Genomic DNA, 22,634 nt, shown 5'->3' with positions numbered 1-22,634 from the left:
GCGCCTTCCGCCCTTGCTGGCGTTGGTTCTGACGTAAGCGGAAGTGGCGTCGCGGTACCGGACGTGGGGCGGGGCCACCCCTTCCCCGGCGAGCCTCTAAAGAACGCTGCCAGCGGCGCCTTTTGCAATGGAGACGGTGAGGAGCGCGGAAAGGGGGCTGGGAGGCCTGGGCAGGGGCGGGCGCTGGTGCCCAGTAGCCGGGAAGCCGGGGGTCTGTCCTGCCCGTGCTCCTGCCCCCCGCTCCTTCCCGGGCGCATCTCCGCGGACTGGGCCTGCCTTCCGCTCGCCGTACTCAGCCCGAGTGGGCAGTGACACCGAGCTCCCCCTCAAATGCCGCGCGCACCCTGGCGATTTCAGGGCTCCTTTCGTCTTAGCACCTCAGGCCCCTCAGAGGTGGTGATTCGGCTTTCCTGTGAAAGGCGGGAGGGGGAGGTCCCCCCGCTTGCAGGCATCACCTGGCCCGGGTTGTCTTAAGTGTGATCCCTGCAATGCCTGGCAGGAGGGACATCTAAAAAACTTATATTGCCGCAAGGTGTCCACCGAGCTCCCATTCTCCTAATAAAACTGAAAAGTGGGGTTTCTCTAAAGGAGGGATTGTTCAGTGGTAGAGGCCGCTGTGTCCCTGGACAAGTTTTAGGTCATGCCCAGCTCTGCGATTCCAAGCAGGCATGTTGGCATTTCATTCTTGGCGAGCAGGCATTGACCAAGTGTGGCAGGTCCGTCACCCTTCCCGGGATGCTTCAGGCTGCCTGCTACAGGGACCCACCTCACTATCAGGAGCCTTTTCTAGCACTCTGGAACCCTTCCCATTAATTCCCTCTCCGGAGTTTTTAATCATGTAATCTGTCAGGCAGAATATTTCTTCCTATCTTGGTTTTTATCATCTGCTACTGTAATTGTGTATAGGCTGCAGGTTCACTGTTCTTTGGGTCAGTTATCTGCCCAGAGTAATTATTTTACCGTATACTTTCTCTGCCTGCAAAGAGGTCATGTCCCTCAGGTTATAAAGAAGAAAACAAACCAAAGTGGTAAAGTGATTTGCAAATGCTCCCCTAGGCAAGAGGGTCATATATATATATATATATAATTTTAGAGAGGAAGGGAGAGAGAGAGAAACATCAATGATGAGAATCATTGATGCCTCCTGCATGCCCCACACGGGATCAAGCCTGCAAGTCAGCATATGCTCTGATGGAGAATCAAACCGTGATCTATTTCATAGGTCAATGCTCAACCACTGAGCGACCGTGGCAGGGCACAAAGTATTTTTATATAGATTTTATAATTTAACCCTCACACTTTTTGTACTGGATTAGGTTCTTGGGATAGAAATTATTTTAAAAAGAAAACCCCTGTTTTTGAAGATGCTCAGCCTAACTGGAGTGGGGCTGAGGGCAAGCCAGTGACAGCTGTTATTTAAGGTAGACTATAATAAATGCTGTTTTCAAGAGGCAAACAAAGGACTGTGGAAGCATAGGGGAGGGAGAAATTACTGTGAACCTGAGAGAGGGCACTGTAGGCTGAGAGAACGGTGTGAGCAAGGGCATAGAAATCCAGGTATGTAGAGATTAATTGAGGAAGAGCCAGTGGCTTAATGTTGCTGGAGTTTGGGATTTGGGTCACAGTGAGGCGAAAATAGGCTGAGGTCGGGTTGAAGGTATTGAATACCTTGCTAAATTTAGTCTTTGTAATAAGGGAACCCATGAAGATTTATGAGCAAGGCAGTGAGTGTGATTAAAGAATGTTCTTTTTAATATACATATACATATATATTTTTTTTTTATTTAATTAATTTCAAAGAGGAGGGGAGAGGGGAGACAGAGAAACACCAATAATGAGAGAGAATCATTGATTGGCTGCCTCCTGCATGTCCCCAGATTGAGCCTGTAACCAGGGCATATGCCCTTGACCGGAATTGAACCCAGCACCCTTCAGTCCACAGGCCAGTGCTCTATCCACTGAGCCAAACCGGCTAGGGCAAGAATGTTCTTAACAGCGTTATGTAAATGGATGGATCTTCAGAAGGTAGTGAGTTCCTAGTTGCTGGAGATGAAAGTCCCTCCCAAAACTGAGATGCTTGGCTGGCAAAAGAACGTGGTGATGGCATGAAAGAAGAATTCAAGAAGAGATAGCCTGGCCTGTGTGGCTCAGTGGTTGAGCATTGACCTATGAACCAGGAGGTTACTATTCAATTCCCAGTCAGGGCACACGGCTGGAATATAGGTTAAATCCCCAATGTGAGGCTTGCAAGAGGCAACTAATCAGTGATTCTCATCACTTATTTTTTAAAATATATTTTTATTGATTTCAGAGAGGAATGGAGAGGGAGAGAGATAGAAACATCAGTTTAGTTGATAGATATTAAGGATAGGTTTAGGTCAGTGGTTGGCAAATTCATTAGTCAATCAAGCCAAATATCAACAGTACAACGATTGCAATTTCTTTTGAGAGCCAAATTTTTTTTTTAATATATTTTTTATTGATTTTTTTACAGAGAGGAAGGGAGAGAGAGAGAGAGCTAGAAACGTCAATGAGAGAGAAACACCGACCAGCTGCCTCTTGCACACCCCCCACCGGGGATGTGCTCGCAACCAAGGTACATGCCCCTGACTGGGAACCTGGGACCTTTCAGTCCACAGACCGATGCTCTACCACTGAGCCAAACTGGTTTCGGCTGAGAGAGCCAAATTTTTTAAACTTAAACATATTCTAACGCCACTTCTTCAAAATAGACTTGCGCAGGCTGTGTTATTTTGTGGAAGAGCCACACTCAAGGAGCCAAAGAGTCGCATGTAGCTCACGAGCCGCAATTTGCCGACCACAGGTTTAGGTCATGCTCTGCTCTTGTGATTCTAAGCAGACATGTTGGCATAGCTCATTCTTAGAGGAATCAAGATTTCAGTTTTTAAGCACCTAGGAGAGCAGTGCCAAAAACAAATATGGGAATCACAGTAAAGATAATAGGATTGGAGGGACAGATGCTGTTCTGCTTTGCATTAAAACACTTATAGAGTCTGTGACATCTGTGGTTGTCTAGCAAACAATTGAAAATATGGATTAGGAGTCTGAAATTGTGAATCTATGTGCCTTTCTACTAGTATTTTGTACTTATGTAGTACAGTGGTACTTTCTCAGGTCCCCTATATTATTTTTAAAAATATATTTCTATGGATTTCAGAGAGGAAGGGAGAGGAACAGAGAGCCAGAAGCATCGATCAGCTGCCTCCTGCACACCCCCTACTGGGGATGTGCCCGCAATCAGAGAGATAGAAACAATGGTGAGAGAGAATCATTAATCAGCTGCGTCCTGCACACCCCACACGGGATCGAGCCCACAATCCAGGCACATATACATGCCCTAACCCAGAATCGAACCATGATCTCCTGGTTTATAGTACTGAGCCACACTGGTCAAGCTCCCCATGTTATTAAAAGTTGAGGGGAGCCCTAGCTGTTTTGGCTCAGTGGGTAGAGCATCAGCCTGCAAACTAAAGGGTCCCGGGTTCGATTTTGGTCAAGGGCACGTTCCTGGGTTTAGGGCTGGATCCCCAGTATGGGTCCTGTAGAAGGTAGCCAATCAATGATTCTCTCATCATTGATATTTCTAGCTCTCTCTCCTTCCTTCCTCTCTAAAATCAACAAAAATATATTTTTAAAAAAGTTGAGAGGAATGGACATATTACCCCACTCCTGTGTGGAGAGAGAGGAAGATAAAGTCATCTTCAGTTGTGGTGTCTAACTCTCTTCTGTAGTTATCTGTGTTTCTATTTTGCTGGATGTCTCTTTTTTCTCTCTAACTTAGTCTTAGTCTTTGTTCATATTAGCATGCATGATTATCATCAGTTTGAAAGTTAAGAAATAAAAACAGCCGAAACCAGTTTGGCTCGGTGGATAGAGCATCGGCCTGTAGACCGAAAGGTCCTGGTCAAGGGCACGTACCTTAGTTGTGGACACATCCCTAGTGAGGTGTGCAGGAGGCAGCTGATCGATGTTTCTCTCTCATCAATGTGTCTAACCTTTCTTTCTTTCTTTCTTTCTTTCTTTCTTTCTTTCTTTCTTTCTTTCTTTCTTTCTTTTTTAAATATATTTTATTGATTTTCTACAGAGAGGAAGGGAGAGGAACAGAGAGCCAGAAACATCGATCAGCTGCCTCCTGCACACCCCCTACTGGGGATGTGCCCGCAATCAAGGTACATGCCCTTGATCAGAATCGAACCCGGGACCCTTGAGTCCGCAGGCCGATGCTCTATCCACTGTGCCAAACCGGTTTCGGCAGATGTGTCTAACTTTCTATCTCTCTCCTTTCCTCTCTGTAAAAAAACTCAATAAAATATATTTTTTAAAAAACAAAACAATATGCAGAATCCCATGTTATATGGGGGATATAAATAAGTATAAAATAGTTCCAGGATTCCAGGAATTTATAATCTATTTGGATAGATAATGAGCAAAATAACTAACACATTTTGGTATGTAAATATTTTATGGTGGCTATAATAATTTCTACAAATAGCTGTTTCTGTGTCTTTCTATATAGACTTTAGTGAGACTATTATATAACTTGTGTATCTTTTTCTTAAATTGATTTTAGAGAGAGGAAGGGAGTGAGGGAAAGAGAAACATCGATTTGTTCCACTTATGCATTCATTGGTTAATTTTTTTAAATTGATTTTTTACAGAGAGGAAGGGAGAGGAATAGAGAGTTAGAAACATCAATGGAAAAGAAACATCGATCAGCTGCCTCCTGCATACTTCCCACTGGTGATGTGCCTGCAACCAAGGTGCATACCCTTGACCGGAATTGAACCTGGGACCTTTAAGGTTCCGCAGGCCAGTGGTCTACCCACTGAGCCAAACCAGTTAGGGCCATTGGTTAATTCTTACATATGCCCTGACTGGGGAGTGAACCTACCATCTTGGTGTATCGGAATGATGCTTTAACAGTTAGACTCTAACCAGCTGAGCTACCCGGCCAGAGCCCATGCGTGTATCTTTAGCACTAAATAGCCAGCCCTTTCTCCCTCTTAAAAGAGATGAGGCTGCTATTCTGATAGCCTTGCCAAAATGCCAAGCCAAGTTGATGATCTTATGCAGCCCAGAGAAGATTATCCCCCTCACCCTGGCCCATTGGGGCAGGAAGTTTAAGGCTATCCTGCCAACTTGACCCTGCTTACCAGTTTCCCATGTTCAATCCAAGGCCTTTAACTTCATATTACTACGGCATCTATGTAGGTGAAATAAGACTTTAAGTTAGTTTGGGGATATTACCCACAGCAAATAGAGCCAAACTGTTGATTCCAGTTGATGAAAATTATGATCCCTCCTGGGTTCCTAGATAACAATGAAATTTCCAAATGTTTCCACTTGAGGGAGCTTAGAGATGATTCTAAAGGTTTCTCTGTATTCAAAGCACTCTCTAATAGACTGTCATGGGCAAGGAGACTTGGAAAACCAGCATCCTCTGGGTTTCTTAAGGGTGCTGAGAGAACTGAGGTTCCTCATTCAGAACATTTATGCTCTTCATCCACCCCTCAGTCATTCTAACTTTGACAGTCAGCTGCTGGGATACTCCCTAGATTGGCCCTCTCAGTGGTAAGGTGTATGCCTGATCCCGGTGCCTACAGTTATGCTTAGTGAGTGTTTGGGAAAGCAGTGTTTTCTCTGGCTTCTGTGTTTTTATAGAGTAGACCTGTGAGAATCTTGTGGCACCAGCTCTAAGCTCAGATTTTTTTAGTCTCAGCTTTAAGACCTACTGTTTCACTGGGTAGTATAGATATAAGGACATGAGCTTAGGAAATGCACAGATCTGTGTTCAAATCGCTATTCCACCATTACCAGCCATATGACCTTGGGCAAGTTGCTTAAACCTCAGTTTCCTAATCTGTGAAAATAAGGCTAACAATAGTATTTACCTCAGGGTTATGAAGATTAAATGAGATAATACAGCACTTTAAAGGCAGTTGCCAGCCCTTCTAATGCTAAGCTAAATGATGGAGCCCAGGATAGCCTGAATCTTTGTTTCTCTTGTCTCCAGGTCATTTCTTCAGATAACTCCTCAGCTCTGGAAAATGAGTATCCTCAAGGTAAGTGCCCTAAAGAAAGGAAACTGGGTATGAAAGCAGTAGCCCAACGCCAACTTCTGCAATGCTTTTGAACCTCTCTCAAGGTCCCCCTTGGGAAATGAAAGCTGACCAGATAATGTACCAAACCATATAAACCAGGAACAGTAATTTGGCAAGATCACCAAGGAAAAATCTTGGGTAGAGTAGGGATGATTAATATCAAACCACCTGAGAGAAACTTTTGAGTTACAGGGAAACTTCCACAGGCATTAGTAGGCTGGCTAACGAGGTTTTAGAAGTTTCTGGTATTTTCTAAGTAGCACAGAAGTAATGCCACTAGAAGTTTTTATCATCCAGCAAGCTCAGTAAAGTCACTGAGAGTACACAGGAATTACAGAAAGGCCTTGAAAGTCCTTAGAACTAATCTAGAATAGAGGTACTAAACCCTAAAGTCCAGGCGATTCCAATATTGTACCTGTTTAGAATGGAATGGCCCAATACTAGGTCATCTAGAAATAGGCAGAACTCACAGGTACCTCTGGTAAAGGATTTTGGCCAGGAATACTCTTAAGTCTAAGGACACATTTAGGGCATTAGGAGTACACACTTTCTCAGAGGATTGAAATGGGGCCTAAGACCCTAGGACATATTAAAGTTTTATGAGGTCTTTACAAGAATTTTATATATATATATATATTTTTTTTTAATTGATTTTTTACAGAGAGGAAGGGAGAGAGATAGAGAGCTAGAAACGTCGATGAGAGAGAAACATCGACCAGCTGCCTCTTGCACACCTCCTACCGGGGATATGCCCGCAACCAATGTATATGCCCTTGACCGGAATCGAACCTGGGACCCTTCAGTCTGCAGGCCGACGCTCTACCACTGAGCCAAACCAATTTCGGCTACAAGAATTTTTTAATATTCCATTTTCATTTTGTTGGTAACCCCAAAAGGATAATCATATAGTGATATTTTTAATTATCTGAATGGCTCTTGATAATTGAGTACTGCCACATGGTATTAAGTGTTATTTTATGTTTCTGAGTACATTTACATCAACATCAAGTTGGGGGCCAAAAATTGCCTACATAGACCAAGCAGTGATGGGTGCATATGACTACAACAACCTATAGGTCTTGCCATGTCTAAAAGGAGGCAGTAACTATCCAGGTCTGATCAGTTGTTACTGTTCAGAATTCAAGACCTACTTTTGTCAGAAACTAAGAATTTTGAAAAGAAGCTAAGAATCTGGGTTTGTATGTAAATCTCCAGATTTTTAAAATTATTTTAGAGAGAGACTAGAGAAAGAAACAGTGCTGGGCTGCCCCTACTGTGGATTGAAAATGATAGTATTTAACTCTCAGCATAATGTGTCTTAAACTGATGCCAAAAGACATGTTTTTTTTGGAGTCTGTGAGTTTTCAAATTTGAAAACCAATAGTGAGCTTCTAGTTAAAAATGGTAGATTGAATGTATACATCTACTTTCATTCCTTCACAAAAAGCTGCTAAAATAAACATAAAGACTTTTTAAGGTACAAATACACTAAGGAAGAACAAGAGAGGAGGCCATAGCAATGAATTTTGAAAGTGGGAAAGCAGACAGATGAGGTGCAAATGACTTAGCAGACCTGAGAAAGCTGAATTTCTGAACTGATATTAATCTGGTCACTCAATGTATATCCTTTTTTTTTAAAAAAATATATTTTATTAATTTTTTACAGAGAGGAAGGGAGAGGGATAGAGAGCTAAAAACATCAATGAGAGAGAAACATCGACCAGCTGCCTCCACACCCCCTACTGGGAATGTGCCCGCAACCAATGTACATGCCCTTGACCAGAATCAAACCTGGGACCTTTCAGTCCTCAGACCAATGCTCTATCCACTGAGCCAAACCTGTTTAGGCTCAGTGTATATTCTATATAATAAAAGGCTAATATGCAAATTGTCCCCTCGAGCAGGAGTTCAACCAGCATGCAAGCCAGCCAACTTCCCATGTCCCCTCCCCCTGGCCAGGCTGGCCAGACCCCACCCACACATGAATTCATGCACCAGGACTCTAAAATATATATATTGAGTGGCCAGGTTATTATGCATTCAGAGATTATCATAATCTGGCCACTCAGTGTAAACTAGCAGTGGGGAAAGCCAAGAAGCACTGAAGGTCTGAGAAGCAGTCAGATCCCAAGACTCCCTCCTTCATTGAGTGCAGTTGGACAACTTCCCTTTCCAACTTTGGCAAAGACTGGAGGTCTGGAGAGAGGTATGGGTCCAGCTGAGGACTGAGGTACTTCACTAACAGGAAAAGTGAACTATACTTAATGCCAAAATCCAAGGCCTTTTCCCCCTTCCAGTTTCCAGAATGTTGACAGGAAAGACTTTACCTTCCAAGCACAGCATCTACACTAATAGAGAAAAAGATGCAAATTGACCTTACCTTTGTGACACCCACCAGCCCAGGCATCTTCAAACTACGGCCCGCGGGCCACATGCGGCCCGCAGAGGAGTCTGATTTGGCCCGCCAGGTTGTTTGGGCAGTGAGCGCAGCCGAGGTGTTACAGTAGGAATTAGTAGTTCATATAGTCCGGCCCTCCAGCTCTCTGAGAGACCGTGATCTGGCCCCCACTTTAAAAAGTTTGAGGACCCCTGCACCAGCCAATCAGGAGTGAGTATGCAAATTAACAATAAAGATGGGTTAATTTGCATGCGCAGGCACTGAGCTGCTGGGGATGGGGCAGGACACTTGCCATGGCGACAGTGCAGGCAGTCAGCACCACCCCAGCCACTCTGGGCCTCTGGGCAGTGTGGGAAGGCAGAAGCATCTCTGGCTAGAACAGAGGCCCATTGCAGGAATCTTCATTCGTGCATCGGGCCACTACAAATATAAATGTTGAGTGTTCCCTATCTAAATGGCTCATTTACACGCTTAGGGCTTCCAGTCAGCTTTAAAAACTCCACTCTTAAAATATGGTTTGAATTCTCCTTTAATCAAAGATTACTAGAGATCTAAAGAAAGCCTCTAATGTTTATAAAAAAAGATGATTCATGTAAAGGAACAAAGAAAAAGCAATGGAGGGGAAAAGTAAATGCATAAAGAAGAAAACTTCAAATTAATACATTCTCAGAGGAAGAATATATTAGCACCATGAACAAGTACCAGGATACATTCCTTTTCTAAAACTTTTAGAAAACAAAAAAGACCTCTTGGGCATTAAAAATATAGTAGCAGCCCAGTGGGCGTGGCTCAGTGGTTGAGCGTTGACCTATAGAAGGTCAGGGTTGATTCTAGGTCAGGGCAAATGTCTAGGTTATAGGCTTAATCCTCATTATGGGCGTGCAGGAGACAGCCATTCAATGATTCTCATCATTGATATTTCTTTTTCTTTTCTTTTTTTTTTTTTACAGAGAGGAAGGGAGAGGGATAGAAAGTTAGAAACATCAATGGAAGAGAAGCATCGATCAGGTGCCTCCTGCACACCGCTTATTGGGGATGTGCCCACAACCAAGGTACATGCCCTTGACCGGCATCAAACCCAGGACCCTTCAGTCTGCAGGCTGATGCTCTGTCCACTTAGCCAAAACGATTAGGCTCATCATTGATGTTTCTATCTCTCTCTCCTTCTCCATCTCTGAAATCAATAAAAATACATTTTTAAAAAAGAAGGAAAAAATATATAGGATAGCAAAATTTTTTAAATAAACATGAGGTTTCAAAATCAAGTTGAGAAAACCTACCAGAAGTAGAATTAAAAATGAAAGAAGTAGCTAAAACTGGTTTGGCTCAGTGGATAGAGCATTGGCCTGCGGACTGGAAAGTCCCAGGTTTGATTCTGGTCAAGGGCATGTACATTGGTTGCGGGCACATCCCCGGTGGAGGGTGTGCAGGAGGCAGCTGGTCGATGTATCTCTCTCATCGATGTTTCTAGCTCTCTAACCCTCTCCCTTCTTCTCTGTGAAAAATCATTAAAGTATATTAAAAAACAAAACACAAAAAAAATCAAAGAAGTAAAACCTGGCTGGCACGGCTCAGTGGTTAAGCTTCAACTTATGAACCAGGAGGTCACAGTTCGATTCTTGCTCAGGGCATGTGCCTGGGCTAGTCCCCCAGTGTGGGGCATGCAGGAGGCAACCAATCAATGCTGTTTCTTTCTCATTGATGTTTCTCTCTCTCTCCCTTATTCTCTCTCAAAAAAATAAAAATAAAACATTTTTAAAAAGCTAAGTAGAAAACAAGAGAGAAAAAAACGATATTTTGAAAACAACAATAACTCACCCCCCAAAAAATAAAACCTTCAAGGGTCAGTCTAGGATTCTAAGATCTAAATAATAGGAGTTACAGAAAGAGAAAAATGACAACACAAAGCACTGGTAGGACTCGTTAAATATGCAGCACAGTGGATGAAATTCACCCATCCAAAGCACAATTGTCATGAGATTTCAAAATGCTGGAAACAGAGAAGACCCTGAGTTTCCAGAGGGGTAAAAACAAATAACATACAAAGAGTCAGAATTGCTTCAGACTCTGAACATACGAGAAGCTACAAGGCAATGGAGCAATGTCTTTAACATCCTGCAGGAAAATAAATTCTAACCTTGAATTCTGTATCCATCCAAATTCTAAATCAAAGAGAGTATAAAAGATATCTGCAGGCTGCAAGGTCTCAAAAAATTTACCTCTTGCCGAGACCGGTTTAGCTCAATTGATAGAGCGTCGGCTTGGGGACTGAGGGGACCCGGGTTCGATTCCGGTATAGGGCATGTACCTTGATTGCGGGCATATCCCCAGTAGGGGGTGTGCAAGAGGCAACTGATCGATGACTACTCTCTCATCGATGTTTCTAACTCTCTCTCTCTCTCCCTTCCTCTCTGTACAAAATCAATAAAATATATTTAAAAAAAAGAAAATTTACCTCTCATGCATCCTTTCTCAAGAAGCTATTGAAAGATGTGCTCCACCAAAACAAGGGGGTAGTCAAACAGATGAAAACATGGGTACAGGACACAAGGAATGCCGTACAGGAGTCGTGAAAGGGGTCCTCTTGATGGTAATGAGAGAAGATTTCAAGGTGACAGCAGTGCATACAAGGCAAACCAGCCCAGATTTGAGCCAGTCACAAAGCTCCAGAGAGACTTCTTTGTGTAGTTTAAATTGATAGGCTGTGCTTCTGAATTTCTTACAAGGATATTTAAAGAACTTGTGAAGTTTGGGGATTGAATTAGTTATAAATACTATACATAGAAAATTAAGCAAATGAAGAGACAATTGTTAACTCCAGGGAAAATAAAGTTGTGAAAGAGTTTACTGTTTCCCTTAGCTCTGAATAATGAATATTTAGTCAAAATTATTTAAATATTGATGTAACCAACATTATATTTTAATTTTTGGAAGAATGGGGGGAATGGATGGTGCATGTTTGTAATAGGGCCCTGATAGAAAATAGAACAAAAAACTTGCATATTTCTTGGATGATAATGGATAATTCCCAAAAGTGAAAAATATAAAAAAGGAGCAAAATAGTACCAAAATGGCCTGGCTGGTTTGGGTCAGTGGATAGAGCACTGGCCTGTGTGACTTCGGGTCCCAGTGGAGGCATGATTCCCACCAAGGGCACAGGCCTGGGTTGTGGGCTTGATCCCAGGTAGGGGGCGTGCAGGAAGCAGCAGATCAGTGATTCTCATCATTGATGTCTGTCTGTCTGTCTTTCTCTCTCTCCCCCCTCCTCTCTCAAATCAATAAGAAATACATCTTTTTTAAGTACCAAAATAATCAGCTAAAAGAGATTTCATCTCTGGGTAAGGGTTATTATAGGGAGTGGGTGCCAGGGATGGCAGTTTTTCTTGACAAAATTTGCAGAACAATTTGACACTTTAAACTGAGTACCTGAATAAGTTTGGTAAAAAAAAAAAAAAAAAAATAGAAGTTAAAGAAAAACAACTGGCATAGGATTAAGTACATGAACTTTGGAATCAGGTATAATAAATCTGTGTTTGAGTCTTGTCACTTCACTTACTGATGGTGTGAACTGTTTCCACCTTTCTCACCTGAAAAATGAGGACAATATTTGCCTTACAGGTTTATTGAAAGGATTATATAAATAATGCACTATTTTTAAGTATACATAGTATAGTGGGGAGCATATTTGGGCTGTTATTTTGGGGCTTGTTTCTCTAGTTAGACCAAGCAATTAAAATCAAAAGATTGGAAAGGTAAACACAGCCAGGGTCTTTCATTTGACCGGAATAGGTGGGATGATTTCTCATTCACAGGGTTATCCCAGGATAGACTCTCAGGGTGTTTTAGTCCAGGTTGAACACTGAGATCCAACTTCATGTTAACCTGAAATGGCCCAACTTGGACCATGATGTTCTCATCTGAAGCTTACTTTAAAAAAAATTTTTAAAAGGAAGATGCTTATTTGAATTTTAAGAAGCTTACTTACATCTTAATTGAGAAAAGATAATTTAAATGTGCTAAATATATGAAAGGGAAAACTTGAGTTAAAGATAAGAAAAAAAACTTTTAGACTAGAACAGTTTAATGAAAAATATAGACTTTCTGTTTTAGTCAGCCAAGGAACCAACAGATGCAGTCTTACCTGGAAATGGAGGTTGGATGAAATGGTTTCTAAGAGGTTTTACTCCTAATGGAATAGTAGGAACAAATCAGATTAAAATAGAATGCCTTATAAAAAATCTGCTCTAGCCAAAACTGGTTTGGCTCAGTGGATAGAGCGTCAGCCTGAGGACTGAAAGGTCCCAGGTTCGATTCCAGTCAAGAGCATGTACCTTGGTTGCGGGCACGTTCCCAGTAGGGGGTGTGCAGGAGGCCCCTGATAGATGTTTTTCTCTCATCGATGTTTCTAACTCTCTATCTCTCTCCATTCCTCTCAGTAAAAAATCAATAAAATATATATATATTTTTTAATCTGCTCTAAATATTTGAGCAACAACAACACTGTTTTCTGCCTTTTTAAAAAATATATATTTTATTGATTTTTTACAGAGAGGAAGAGAGAGGGATAGAGAGCTAGAAGCATCGATGAGAATCATTGATCAGCTGCCTCTCGCACACCCCCTCCTGGGGATTTGCCCGCAGCTAATGCACACGCCCTTGACTGGAATCGAACCTGGGACCCTTCAGTCTGCAGGCCGACACTCTATCCACTGAGCCAAACCGGTTTCGGCATTTTCTGCCTTTTTGATTATGTGTTTTACTTGGAAGGAAGCTACTAACTATCCCATCCTTTGCAGAGACCCCAGAATCCAACAATAGTGTGTATACTTCCTTCATGAAGTCTCATCGCTGCTATGACCTGATTCCCACAAGCTCCAAATTGGTTGTGTTTGACACTTCCCTGCAGGTGGGTGAAACACTTTTTCCTTCTCCTCTTTGGAACCCCTGGTTCAATACCCCTCATCCTATCTCATCCCAGGGATAATATCTTTGTCCTTCTATGGGGTTAGTCTCATGTTTTCCCCAATATACCCAACCCCTGTTCCTTTAAAGTCCACCCGTGAATTTTCCTTTGTGAATATAACTCTTTTGGCTATAGGTGAAAAAAGCTTTTTTTGCTTTGGTGACTAACGGTGTACGAGCTGCCCCTTTGTGGGATAGTAAGAAGCAAAGTTTTGTGGGTAAGCAATGTTTCTAGAACACAGTATCATTAGCATCTTATGCTGGACACGGAAAAAAGCTCTGAGCGATGCTGAGAGCTCTTGTCTTGGCCTCTAGGCATGCTGACCATCACTGATTTCATCAATATCCTGCACCGCTACTACAAATCCGCCTTGGTAAGGACCGTCACCTAATGACCAAAACCACGTTCCCACCTCAGCCCCTCATTCTCATTTCCTTCCAAGCAAACCACAAGGGGTTTATGGAGCAGGGAGGTCAAGTCTCAACTTCTGTTGCTTTCGCTTCCAGGTGCAAATCTATGAGCTGGAAGAACACAAGATAGAAACTTGGAGAGGTATGCAGAGAATTGGCGAGGGGGCGGGGTGGGAGGATAAAGAGATGGACCTTTTCCTGGGAAATGGTTTTCCATGGTGGTATTTTGTGAACCTTTTTTCCTTTCAGAGGTATACCTACAGGACTCCTTTAAGCCACTTGTCTGCATTTCTCCTAATGCCAGGTGAGTACCAGCCACCCATTTGTACAGAAGAGGAAGAGCCGTGCCATCAGCATAGCTAAAGCACTGGGTTCCGGGGCAGAAGAAAGAAAAGACACTTCTCCCAAACATGTGCATGCGCACACTGCTCCCCTTCTTTCTCCCAACCATCAGTTTTGCATTTATAAACACTCTTTAAAAAAAAAATATATATATATATATATATATATTTTTTTTTTTAATTGATTTTTTACAGAGAGGAAGGGAGAGGGATAGAGAGCTAGAAACATCGATGAGAGAGGAACATCGATCAGCTGCTTCTTGCACACCCCCTACTGGGGATGTGCCCGCAACCAATGTACATGCCCTTGACCGGAATCGAACCTGGGACCTTTCAGTCTGCAGGCCGACGCTCTATCCACTGAGCCAAACCGTTTCGGTTATAAACACTCTTAAGGAGCTGAGCAGAGGTGGAGGGAGTCAGGGGCAGAGAGAGGCCCAGCGTCAGGCCCAACCTGTGGAACTTATCCTTGTCCCCCACCTTCCCACAGCTTGTTTGATGCTGTGTCTTCACTAATCCGGAACAAGATTCATAGGCTGCCAGTTATTGACCCAGAATCAGGCAACACATTGTACATCCTCACCCATAAGCGCATCCTCAAGTTCCTCAAATTATTTGTAAGTGCTCCTCAGCCGTTTTTATTTATATACTCGGTGGGGAAGGTATCCAAGGGTGCTATGGGGAGCCCTGAAAATCAAGGTGATGGTTCCTTCCTCAGATCACCGAGTTCCCCAAGCCAGAGTTCATGTCTAAGTCTCTGGAAGAGCTACAGATTGGCACCTATGCCAACATCGCTATGGTCCGCACCACCACCCCTGTCTACGTGGCTCTGGGCATTTTCGTCCAGCACCGGGTCTCCGCCCTGCCTGTGGTGGATGAAAAAGGTGAGAGAGTGGACGGGGAGGGAGGGCTCCCGGGAAGTCAGGGTGCCTCGGGGGAAATCTGCTTCCCCCTTAGCTCAGCCGGGACCGTGATTCTGCCTACGGCCGGGGGGAGTCTTGGATGTCAGATCCTCCTTGCTGAGCTGCCTCTGTCCCTCTAGGGCGTGTGGTGGACATCTACTCCAAGTTTGATGTTATCGTGAGTGATTGTGGAGGGGCTGGGAGGTAGGGGAAGGGGGGGCATGTTGAATGTGGAGAGGGAACAGAAGAGAGTCTCTTCTGGAATCTAAGGGTTTTAAGAAGCTTCCAAGCTTTCAAATTTTATTTGAAAAATAATTGAACAAGCTGGGTGTGGCTTGTGGGCATGGCTGACAACTGCCCTCTCCCTTTGGGGTTGGGGTGGACTCAGGGTTTGGGGGTTGGCTCCCTTGCTTCTCTGCAAGCACCTTCTCCTCTCTCCCCAGAACCTGGCAGCAGAAAAGACCTACAACAACCTAGATGTGTCTGTGACCAAAGCCCTCCAACATCGGTCACATTACTTTGAGGGTGTCCTTAAGTGCTACCTGCATGAAACTCTGGAGACCATCATCAACAGGCTGGTAGAAGCAGAGGTAGGGGGACCAGGGACCCTGAAGGAGCTGGGGTTTGGCGAGGAGGATAGAGCTAAGGGCTCTCCTGAATCTGGCACTGAATCTCCCTTTTTCCCTTGTTGCTCTCTGCAGGTTCACCGACTGGTAGTGGTGGATGAGAATGATGTGGTCAAGGGAATTGTCTCCCTGTCAGACATCCTGCAGGCCCTGGTGCTCACAGGCGGAGAAAAGCCTTGAGCTTGGGGAAGGCATCAGGTGGCACCAAGGGTTATGCCCACTCACTGCCTGCGCAAAGCTTGGAACCACAGATGAAACCTTGAGAGAACTGGGACTCTGTTCCCTGCCCAGGAGACCTCTCCCCTTCTGCCTGAGAGCCAGGGAAGAGGTGGAATGGATTTGTAGCTGTCCTGTCCTCACCCGTGAGGACAACTTTGAGCCTAGCCCATCCCAGCCCCTGTCCTCTTAGACGTGCCCCCACTCTGGGTGAACTGTGGGCTCTGTGCCGCTTGGACAAATTCTGATCTCTAAGAGATCCGGCTTTGCCTCTGTCTCTGCCTCCCTCTGCCATAGCACAGCTCTTCATAAAAATATTTTTATTCATCCTGTTTCATGCTGTATGGAGGCTGAGTCCACTTAATAGCATTTCTTCCCATAATGGGGGAGGGTCATGGGGAGGAAGGCCTTTGGGTTCCTGCGCTATATTCATATGAAGAGAAGTGGGTCGGGTGGAGGAGGACTGCAAAGTGGTCAGCTAAGGTTATTGCTTTTTGTGGCAAACCTAATTAAAATGACAGGAACCTCTTCATGATATTGCAGTGTTTGCTTTTTGTAGTTGACAGTCACTACTGCTCCAACCTTTCTACTTCATATGGCTCCTTCAACTCATTAGTGACGACAACACACTTTATAGAAAACTGTCCATCAGTCGCAGTGCTTTACATACACTAATTCATTTACTCCTCAGAACAATAGGAGCTATTACACCAGTTTTATAGATTTAAAAGAAACAGGCACAGAGAGGCAAACTAGCGCAAGGCAACACACTAATAAAAAGGTTAGAGCTAGCATGTAAACCCATGTAAACCCAGTCTGGCACCAGAGCCCATGCTTCTTTATCACTATATTAGACTTACTACCTTTCTAAATCTCTATTAAAACTGTTCTCACCCTATTCCTACAATCCTTATCACCCCCACTCCCTTCTGCCTGGACCATAGCTGATGTCCCAGGAAAATCACATAATGGAGTTAGGTCTCCTGAGAGTAGACAGACATGCCACCATCAAAAGGTTGGACTCTACAAAAAAAAAAATCATTAAAATATGTTTAAAAAAATTAATTAAAAAAAGGCAAAAAAAAAAAAAAGGTTGGACTCTATTTGGATTTTGCTGAACTGGCTCTGTCTTTGAACTGAAATTCCTTATGAGTCTTCCAACGTGAGGAGGAGCTGTAGGGTATGCGCTGGGGGAGCAGCAGAGCCGTGGTCACCCCAGCTGACCGTTTCCCTGTGCTGAAACCATATGCGCCAAAACAGTAGTCAAGTCCAGCTGGCGTGGCTCAGTGATTGAGCATTGACCTATGAACCAGGAGGCACAATTTGATTCCCAGTTGGGGCATATGCCTGTGGTACAGGTGTGATCCCCAATGTGGGGCCTGCAGGAGGCAGCCCATCAATGATTCTCTTCCTCTCTGAAATCAATAAAATGTTTTTAAAAAACAACAGTATAAGGACACCTAGACTGTTGGGTATGCGCCCAATTCTGGATACCATCCCACCACTGCTTTGCAGGTACATCATCTTCATCTTGGATACCAAGACCAGAAGTGATTTCAGAGTAACACCTTGCCCTACCCCCACTTGCCCAAGAACCCTACCGTACCATATTGGTCCCTCCAAACTAGGCTTCCCAATGGGACCTGGGGAAAGCGACAAGGCAGCTTTCAGTGCTACATCCTGGCTTTGAAGAAGCCCCTGCTGCATCCACCTCTTCACAGCTCTCAGCACATTCCGAGACTTCAGGGAGGGAGACATCCCAAGCTGTTATAATTAGAGTATGTTTGTATGTGTGGGGTGAGTGCATGGAGGAAAGGACAGATGTCTCTGTGTCACATTCCATCATGAAGTAGGACTTGTCTAGGGAGGAGGCAAGCACTTTAAAAAGCCTTAGGACTCGTGGGAAGCACCTTCAAGCAAAGAGCCATCAGAGCAACTGGTAGGTGTAAGGCTGTGGGGAGGAGGGGGGGTAAGGGGAGATGGGTTGTCGATGGATGGGATAGGGAAATATAGGTTCTTTAAAAAGTCCATGTTAGAGAGCAGGAGGCCTGTGGTTTGTTGCTCTGATTCTCTCATTAAGTTGGTCTGTCCCAAAACAACCCTTCTGGGCAAGGGTCTACCCTCAGGGCTGCAGGTATGTTAGTGGAAAACAAAATAGGATCTCTTGCTTCTCCCATTCCCTCATAAAACCCAACCAGTCTCAGAGTCTGCGGGCGAGCTTAAGGAAAGACAAGGAACAAAATTTGGAGCCTTATAACCTATTTTCACTTATTCTTCTCAGGAGAGGCAAATAATCCTTCTTTCTCAGGAACCGTTGCTATATACACTTTCTTCCTTCAGCCCGCACCCTCCCCTCCACTGAGCTGCTGCCATGGTTGCCAGGCATGGTTGCTAAGTCTCTGCATGGAAGAGTTGGCGTGGGCTGTGCTGCCACTAACATTACCATGGTGAATCGGGGGACACCTGGTATAGGCGTGGGGGGTGGGGAGAGACATGTGAATGCAACTCCCCAGAATGAGCCTGAAATGTGAGCATCTTGAGCACCACTTCAGGTGGGGGCTGGGGCAGCTGGGCATTGTGGTAGTGGTGATGGGGGGCTCTAAGCTAGCAAACGGGCCACTTTTAGCACCTCAGTTGCTAGGGGATTAGTTTTGCCAAGGGAGCACACCATTCCTCTGAAAGGGTGCGAATAAATGCATAAGCACCCTAGTCTATCCTCCATAAGGCGAAGCAGAGCTGTGTGGGCACAGAACAGTATGACCCTAAAATTCTGGCTTCTGGGTTGTGAGAGAGCACGCTGCAGGGAGCTGGCTCCATGGGTGCCAAGGACAAACATCTAGAACAGGAGTGTGGGGCAGTTTCCGTGGCTAAGGTTCCTTTCTCCTGCTGTACCGGCAGCCCTGGGCTACAGTTAAGGGGGTGGGGGTCACCCTTTTAAGCGAGGAGAGGATAGCTCCCCCCCAGCCACACAAAAGCTGCATGAAAGCTACTGCCTCCTCCTTCCACCACATGGAAGCTGGTTACTCATCTCCTTTCTGCACCCGAATGCCACTGACTGCCGCTAAAAATAGCCCCCCAGCCTGGGCCAGCCCCTCCTGCACCCCAACCCCATGGAAACCGGCGAGAGTGGCAGGCAGAGACCTTCAGTTCCATTTCCATCATCTCCCTGTCGAGAAACTGAAGTCCCTGAAGTCTGAGGCAGGAAGTCAAGGGCAGAACCCTGGTGGTCAAGCACCTTGAGGAGGAGGGGAGTGAAGGGTTAAAACAGCAGGAAGGTGGAAGCAGTGGGGATGGGGGAGGGGGCTCTGTCAGCTTGGCAATAAGTCCCCTGCCCACTCCTGCAGGTTCCATCAGGCTTGGGGGACATGAGAAGTGGGAAGGGGATCCCAAATCCGGGCCACAGGAGGCAGCCATGCACTTGGGGGAGGCAGCAGCGCAGAGCCATCCCCGCCATGTCACATGCACTCACACACACACAGACAGGCACATACACGTGTGCCCGGGTATATATAGTCCCCAGTCGCTGGGCCTGCCGCTCTGCAGTGGGCGCCGGCTTCCCAGGCTGGCAGGGGGCTGTCGGGGGCGGGTGGGAGGGTGGGGGGCCGGGGTGGGGTGGGGCAGGATGCTGGATGGTCATTTATTCTCCGAGGGGCCTGGCAGCCCCCGGGAGCGCCAGGATGAGGAGTCTGCAAGCTGCCTCTGGGTGCAGAAATCCAAGCTGCTGGTGATCCAAGTGAAGACTATTTCCTGTCGTTATAGTCCCCGTGCCCCTCCTCGACAGACCATGGACTTCCAGGCCGGCCACTGGATCCGCGAGCCCCAGAGCCACACGTGAGTGAAGGAGAAGTGAGGGGAGGAGAGTGGTGGGGTGGGACTGGACTTCCCCCAGGCACAGCCAGCGCTGCTGCGCCCCTAACCCATCCGGAGAGCTAGAGTTTGACCTCTCCTGCGTTGTTTGGGGAAACAGGGATGGGTGTGAAAAGGGCAGGAGGTGAGATGGGGCAGACGCCGGTATACTGTGCATGGAGGGATAGTTAGACTTCAGCCCCAACATATATTTGCACGTGCACACACACACACACACACACACACACACACCACACACACACTCTCACCCTTCCACCTGGCTGCCCAAAGTGGTCTGTAGTGCTCCCAGATCCCCGGACCTCCGCTCCCTTCCCCCACAAACTGCTCACCTGGGCTCCTGCTCCTTGTCCCAGGTGTGGGCCGCGCCCGGCATCCCCTGAGCCGCCTCCCCGCCGGCCCTGGGCCGCCAGGGTGCTGCAGGAGGCGACCAACTGGCGGGCGGGGCCCGCAGCCGAGGCCCGGACCCGGGAGCAAGAGAAAAGGAAAGCGGCGTCGCAGGAGCGCGAGGCCAAGGAGACCGAGCGGAAAAGGCGCAAGGCCGGCGGGGCCCGCAGGAGCCCCCCGGGCCGGCCGCGCCCGGAGCCTCGGAACGCCCCTCGGGCGGCACAGCCCGCAAGGCTCCCGGCTCCATCGCGGCCCGAGCGCCTGGGGCCGCTGGGGCGGCCGCCCCGTCCACCCGTGCAGCCGCCGAGCGACCCGAGGGCGGCGTGGGTGGGGCCCTGGGGCGGCCGGAGGCCGGGCCCCCCGAGCTACGAGGCTCACCTGCTGCTGAGAGCCGCCGCGGGCACGGCCCCCCGCCGCCGCTGGGACCGCCCGCCCCCCTATGTGGCGCCACCTTCCTATGAAGGCCCCCACCGGACTTTGGGGGCCAAAAGGGGCCCCGAGCCCTCCCGGGCGCCCGTCTCCTCAGCCCCTGCTCAGACTCCGACCAGGACAGAGGCGGGGCACACAAAGAAAAGGCTGGACCCTCGGATTTACCGGGACGTCCTAGGGGCTTGGGGGCTTCGACAGGAGCGGGGTCTCTTGGGGGGGTCCCCGGGCTGTGGACCGGCTAGGCCACGGCTGGAGCCCCGCAAGGGGGCCGCAGAGAAAAGCCTGGGGCCGGCTGCTGCTGGCCGGAACAGTGGGAGCGACCGCCACCCCCAAGCCAACCCCGCTGGGAACCCAGCTTCCGGGGGGTCCGCCACGGAGACTCGCAGCCCCCCGCGTCCCGCCCCCAGGTCCAGGCCGCGTCTCCAGGGGCCCGCGGAAGGGAAAGCATGCAGAGCACAGAGCTGGCTCCCCAGATCCTGGAACCCCTCCCTTAGAAAGCACCCGCCCCCACACAGCCAGACCCTCCCCAGGCCCTGGGCTCCGGGGGGCACGGGATCCAGAGAGTCCCCGGGTCCCAGAGGGAGGGCCGGGCCCCTGGGGGGCGGGAGGGCGCCCCGCCGCGCCCACACCCTGCCCCGCAGCGCCAGCGGCCCTGCCCGCGGAGAAGGCATTTTTGTCATTGACGCCACGTGCGTGGTGATCAAGTCCCAGTACGTCCCGACCCCGCGAACCCAGCGCGTGCAGCTTCTGCCCGCGGGGCCGCCACGCGCGGCGGGAGACGCCCCGGGCCGCCCGCAGCCCGGCCAGGAGGAGGGCGCGGGGGCCGCGGCCTCTCCCTCCCCTCGCCGAAAGCTGCAGTCCGCCAGCCGCCTTTCACCACAGCCATCTGCGGGGCGCGGGTTCGAAGACGCCGAGGGCGGGGAGCCCGCCGAGTCCTCCTTGGAGGAGCGCGCCTCCCGCATCCTGGGGCTCCCGGCGGACGAAGTGCACCTGCAGGGCGCCCCCGCGCAGCCAGGGAGCCTCGGGCGCTCCGCCGCGGGCCCGGCGACCTCCGGAGGCGCGCATCCTGCCCAGGAGGGCTCGGGGGACGTGGCGGGGCTCCCGCGGCCCGCGGGGCGGGGCTGGGCGCGGACCCCGGGGCCCTACGCCGGGGCCCTGCGGGAAGCCGTGTCCCGCATCCGCCGCCACACCGCCCCGGACTCGGACTCGGACGAAGCTGCGGAGCTCGGCGCGCACAGCAGCTCTTCGGATGGGAGCGACACGGAGGCCGCCGGCGCCCCCTGGCGGGAGGAGCGGGCCGGCTGCCGCGAAGGCGGGAAGACCACGCAGCCCGACCACAGTATCCGCAAGATTCTGGATGTCATCAGCCACACCGAGGAGGCCCTTTTTGGAAAGAGGAACACGAAGGGGACCCCTCAGAGAAACAGGGAGCGGCAGTAAGAGGCTCTTGGCTGTATTTGTGTTTCCCAGCCCATCCATCCTTGGGCCCACTGGTCCCCTTACTTCCTCACAGACTTCCTTGTACCCCTCACCTGCACCGGTTCCCATAATCCAAAAAGAAGCCGCCCAAATGAAAGGAAAGGGAACATATGCTGATGTGTAATTGCTTTTAAATCCTCGCCCGAGGATATTCTTTTTTCCATTGATTTTTAGAGAGAGTGGAAGGGAGAGGGAAAGACAAGAGAGAAATAGCTAAGTGAGAGAAACACATTGATTGGCTGCCTCCTGCACGTGGCTGGACCAGGGCCTGAGCCAGGGAGGATCCTGCAACCGAGGTACGTGCCCTTGACCAGACCTTCCTTCCTCGGGCTGACACTCTATCCACTGAGCCAAACCGGCTAGGGCTGTAATTTTTTATTTATTTATTTTATTTTTTAGATCAGGAGAGGTCAGGTGAGCAGTAGGCTTTCATGCCTGCTCCTTTCAGGTCACTCTGATCTGATCTGAGTAAGGGCTTGAGCAGGGGTAGCTGCTGC

General features: G+C 47.9%; 2 protein-coding genes across 3 annotated transcripts; both read left to right on the top strand.

The window, feature by feature from the left end:
- Positions 1-29: 29 nt before the first annotated feature.
- PRKAG1 (protein kinase AMP-activated non-catalytic subunit gamma 1) lies at positions 30-16,508 on the top strand. 2 transcript variants are annotated; one of them, XM_036458199.2, is made up of 12 exons: positions 30-136; positions 6,035-6,083; positions 13,317-13,426; positions 13,619-13,700; positions 13,798-13,856; positions 13,990-14,035; positions 14,143-14,197; positions 14,725-14,851; positions 14,953-15,118; positions 15,277-15,314; positions 15,580-15,726; positions 15,838-16,508. In XM_036458199.2, the coding sequence occupies exons 1-12, from the start codon at positions 128-130 to the stop codon at positions 15,940-15,942; spliced, it is 993 nt and encodes a 330-aa protein (XP_036314092.1). In that variant the 5' UTR covers positions 30-127; the 3' UTR covers positions 15,943-16,508. The 2 variants fall into 2 exon arrangements, with proteins under 2 accessions (XP_036314092.1, XP_036314093.1); XM_036458200.2 differs by having other exon boundaries at positions 57-136; positions 13,288-13,426.
- Positions 16,509-19,564: 3,056 nt separating this feature from the next.
- On the top strand, positions 19,565-22,389 carry DDN (dendrin). Its single transcript, XM_036458197.2, has 2 exons — positions 19,565-19,809; positions 20,199-22,389. Exons 1-2 carry the CDS (start codon positions 19,601-19,603, stop codon positions 22,096-22,098), a joined length of 2,109 nt encoding a protein of 702 aa, XP_036314090.1. The 5' UTR covers positions 19,565-19,600; the 3' UTR covers positions 22,099-22,389.
- The last annotated feature ends 245 nt before the right edge of the window (positions 22,390-22,634 follow it).

This window comes from Pipistrellus kuhlii, unplaced genomic scaffold (genome assembly GCF_014108245.1).
Source record: "Pipistrellus kuhlii isolate mPipKuh1 unplaced genomic scaffold, mPipKuh1.p scaffold_m20_p_3, whole genome shotgun sequence".
NCBI lineage: Eukaryota > Metazoa > Chordata > Mammalia > Chiroptera > Vespertilionidae > Pipistrellus > Pipistrellus kuhlii.
Note: the sequence above shows the minus strand (reverse complement) of the source record. Positions and strands in the feature narration are given on the sequence as shown.

Coding starts and splice junctions, on each gene's coding strand:
- PRKAG1 (XM_036458199.2), top strand. Junction 13,427..13,618: donor TGTTTGACACTTCCCTGCAG/GTGGGTGAAACA, acceptor TTTTGGCTATAG/GTGAAAAAAGCTTTTTTTGC. Junction 15,727..15,837: donor ACAGGCTGGTAGAAGCAGAG/GTAGGGGGACCA, acceptor TGCTCTCTGCAG/GTTCACCGACTGGTAGTGGT.
- DDN (XM_036458197.2), top strand. CDS start 19,601: ATGCTGGATGGTCATTTATTCTCCGAGGGGCCTGGCAGCCCCCGGGAG. Junction 19,810..20,198: donor CGCGAGCCCCAGAGCCACAC/GTGAGTGAAGGA, acceptor TCCTTGTCCCAG/GTGTGGGCCGCGCCCGGCAT.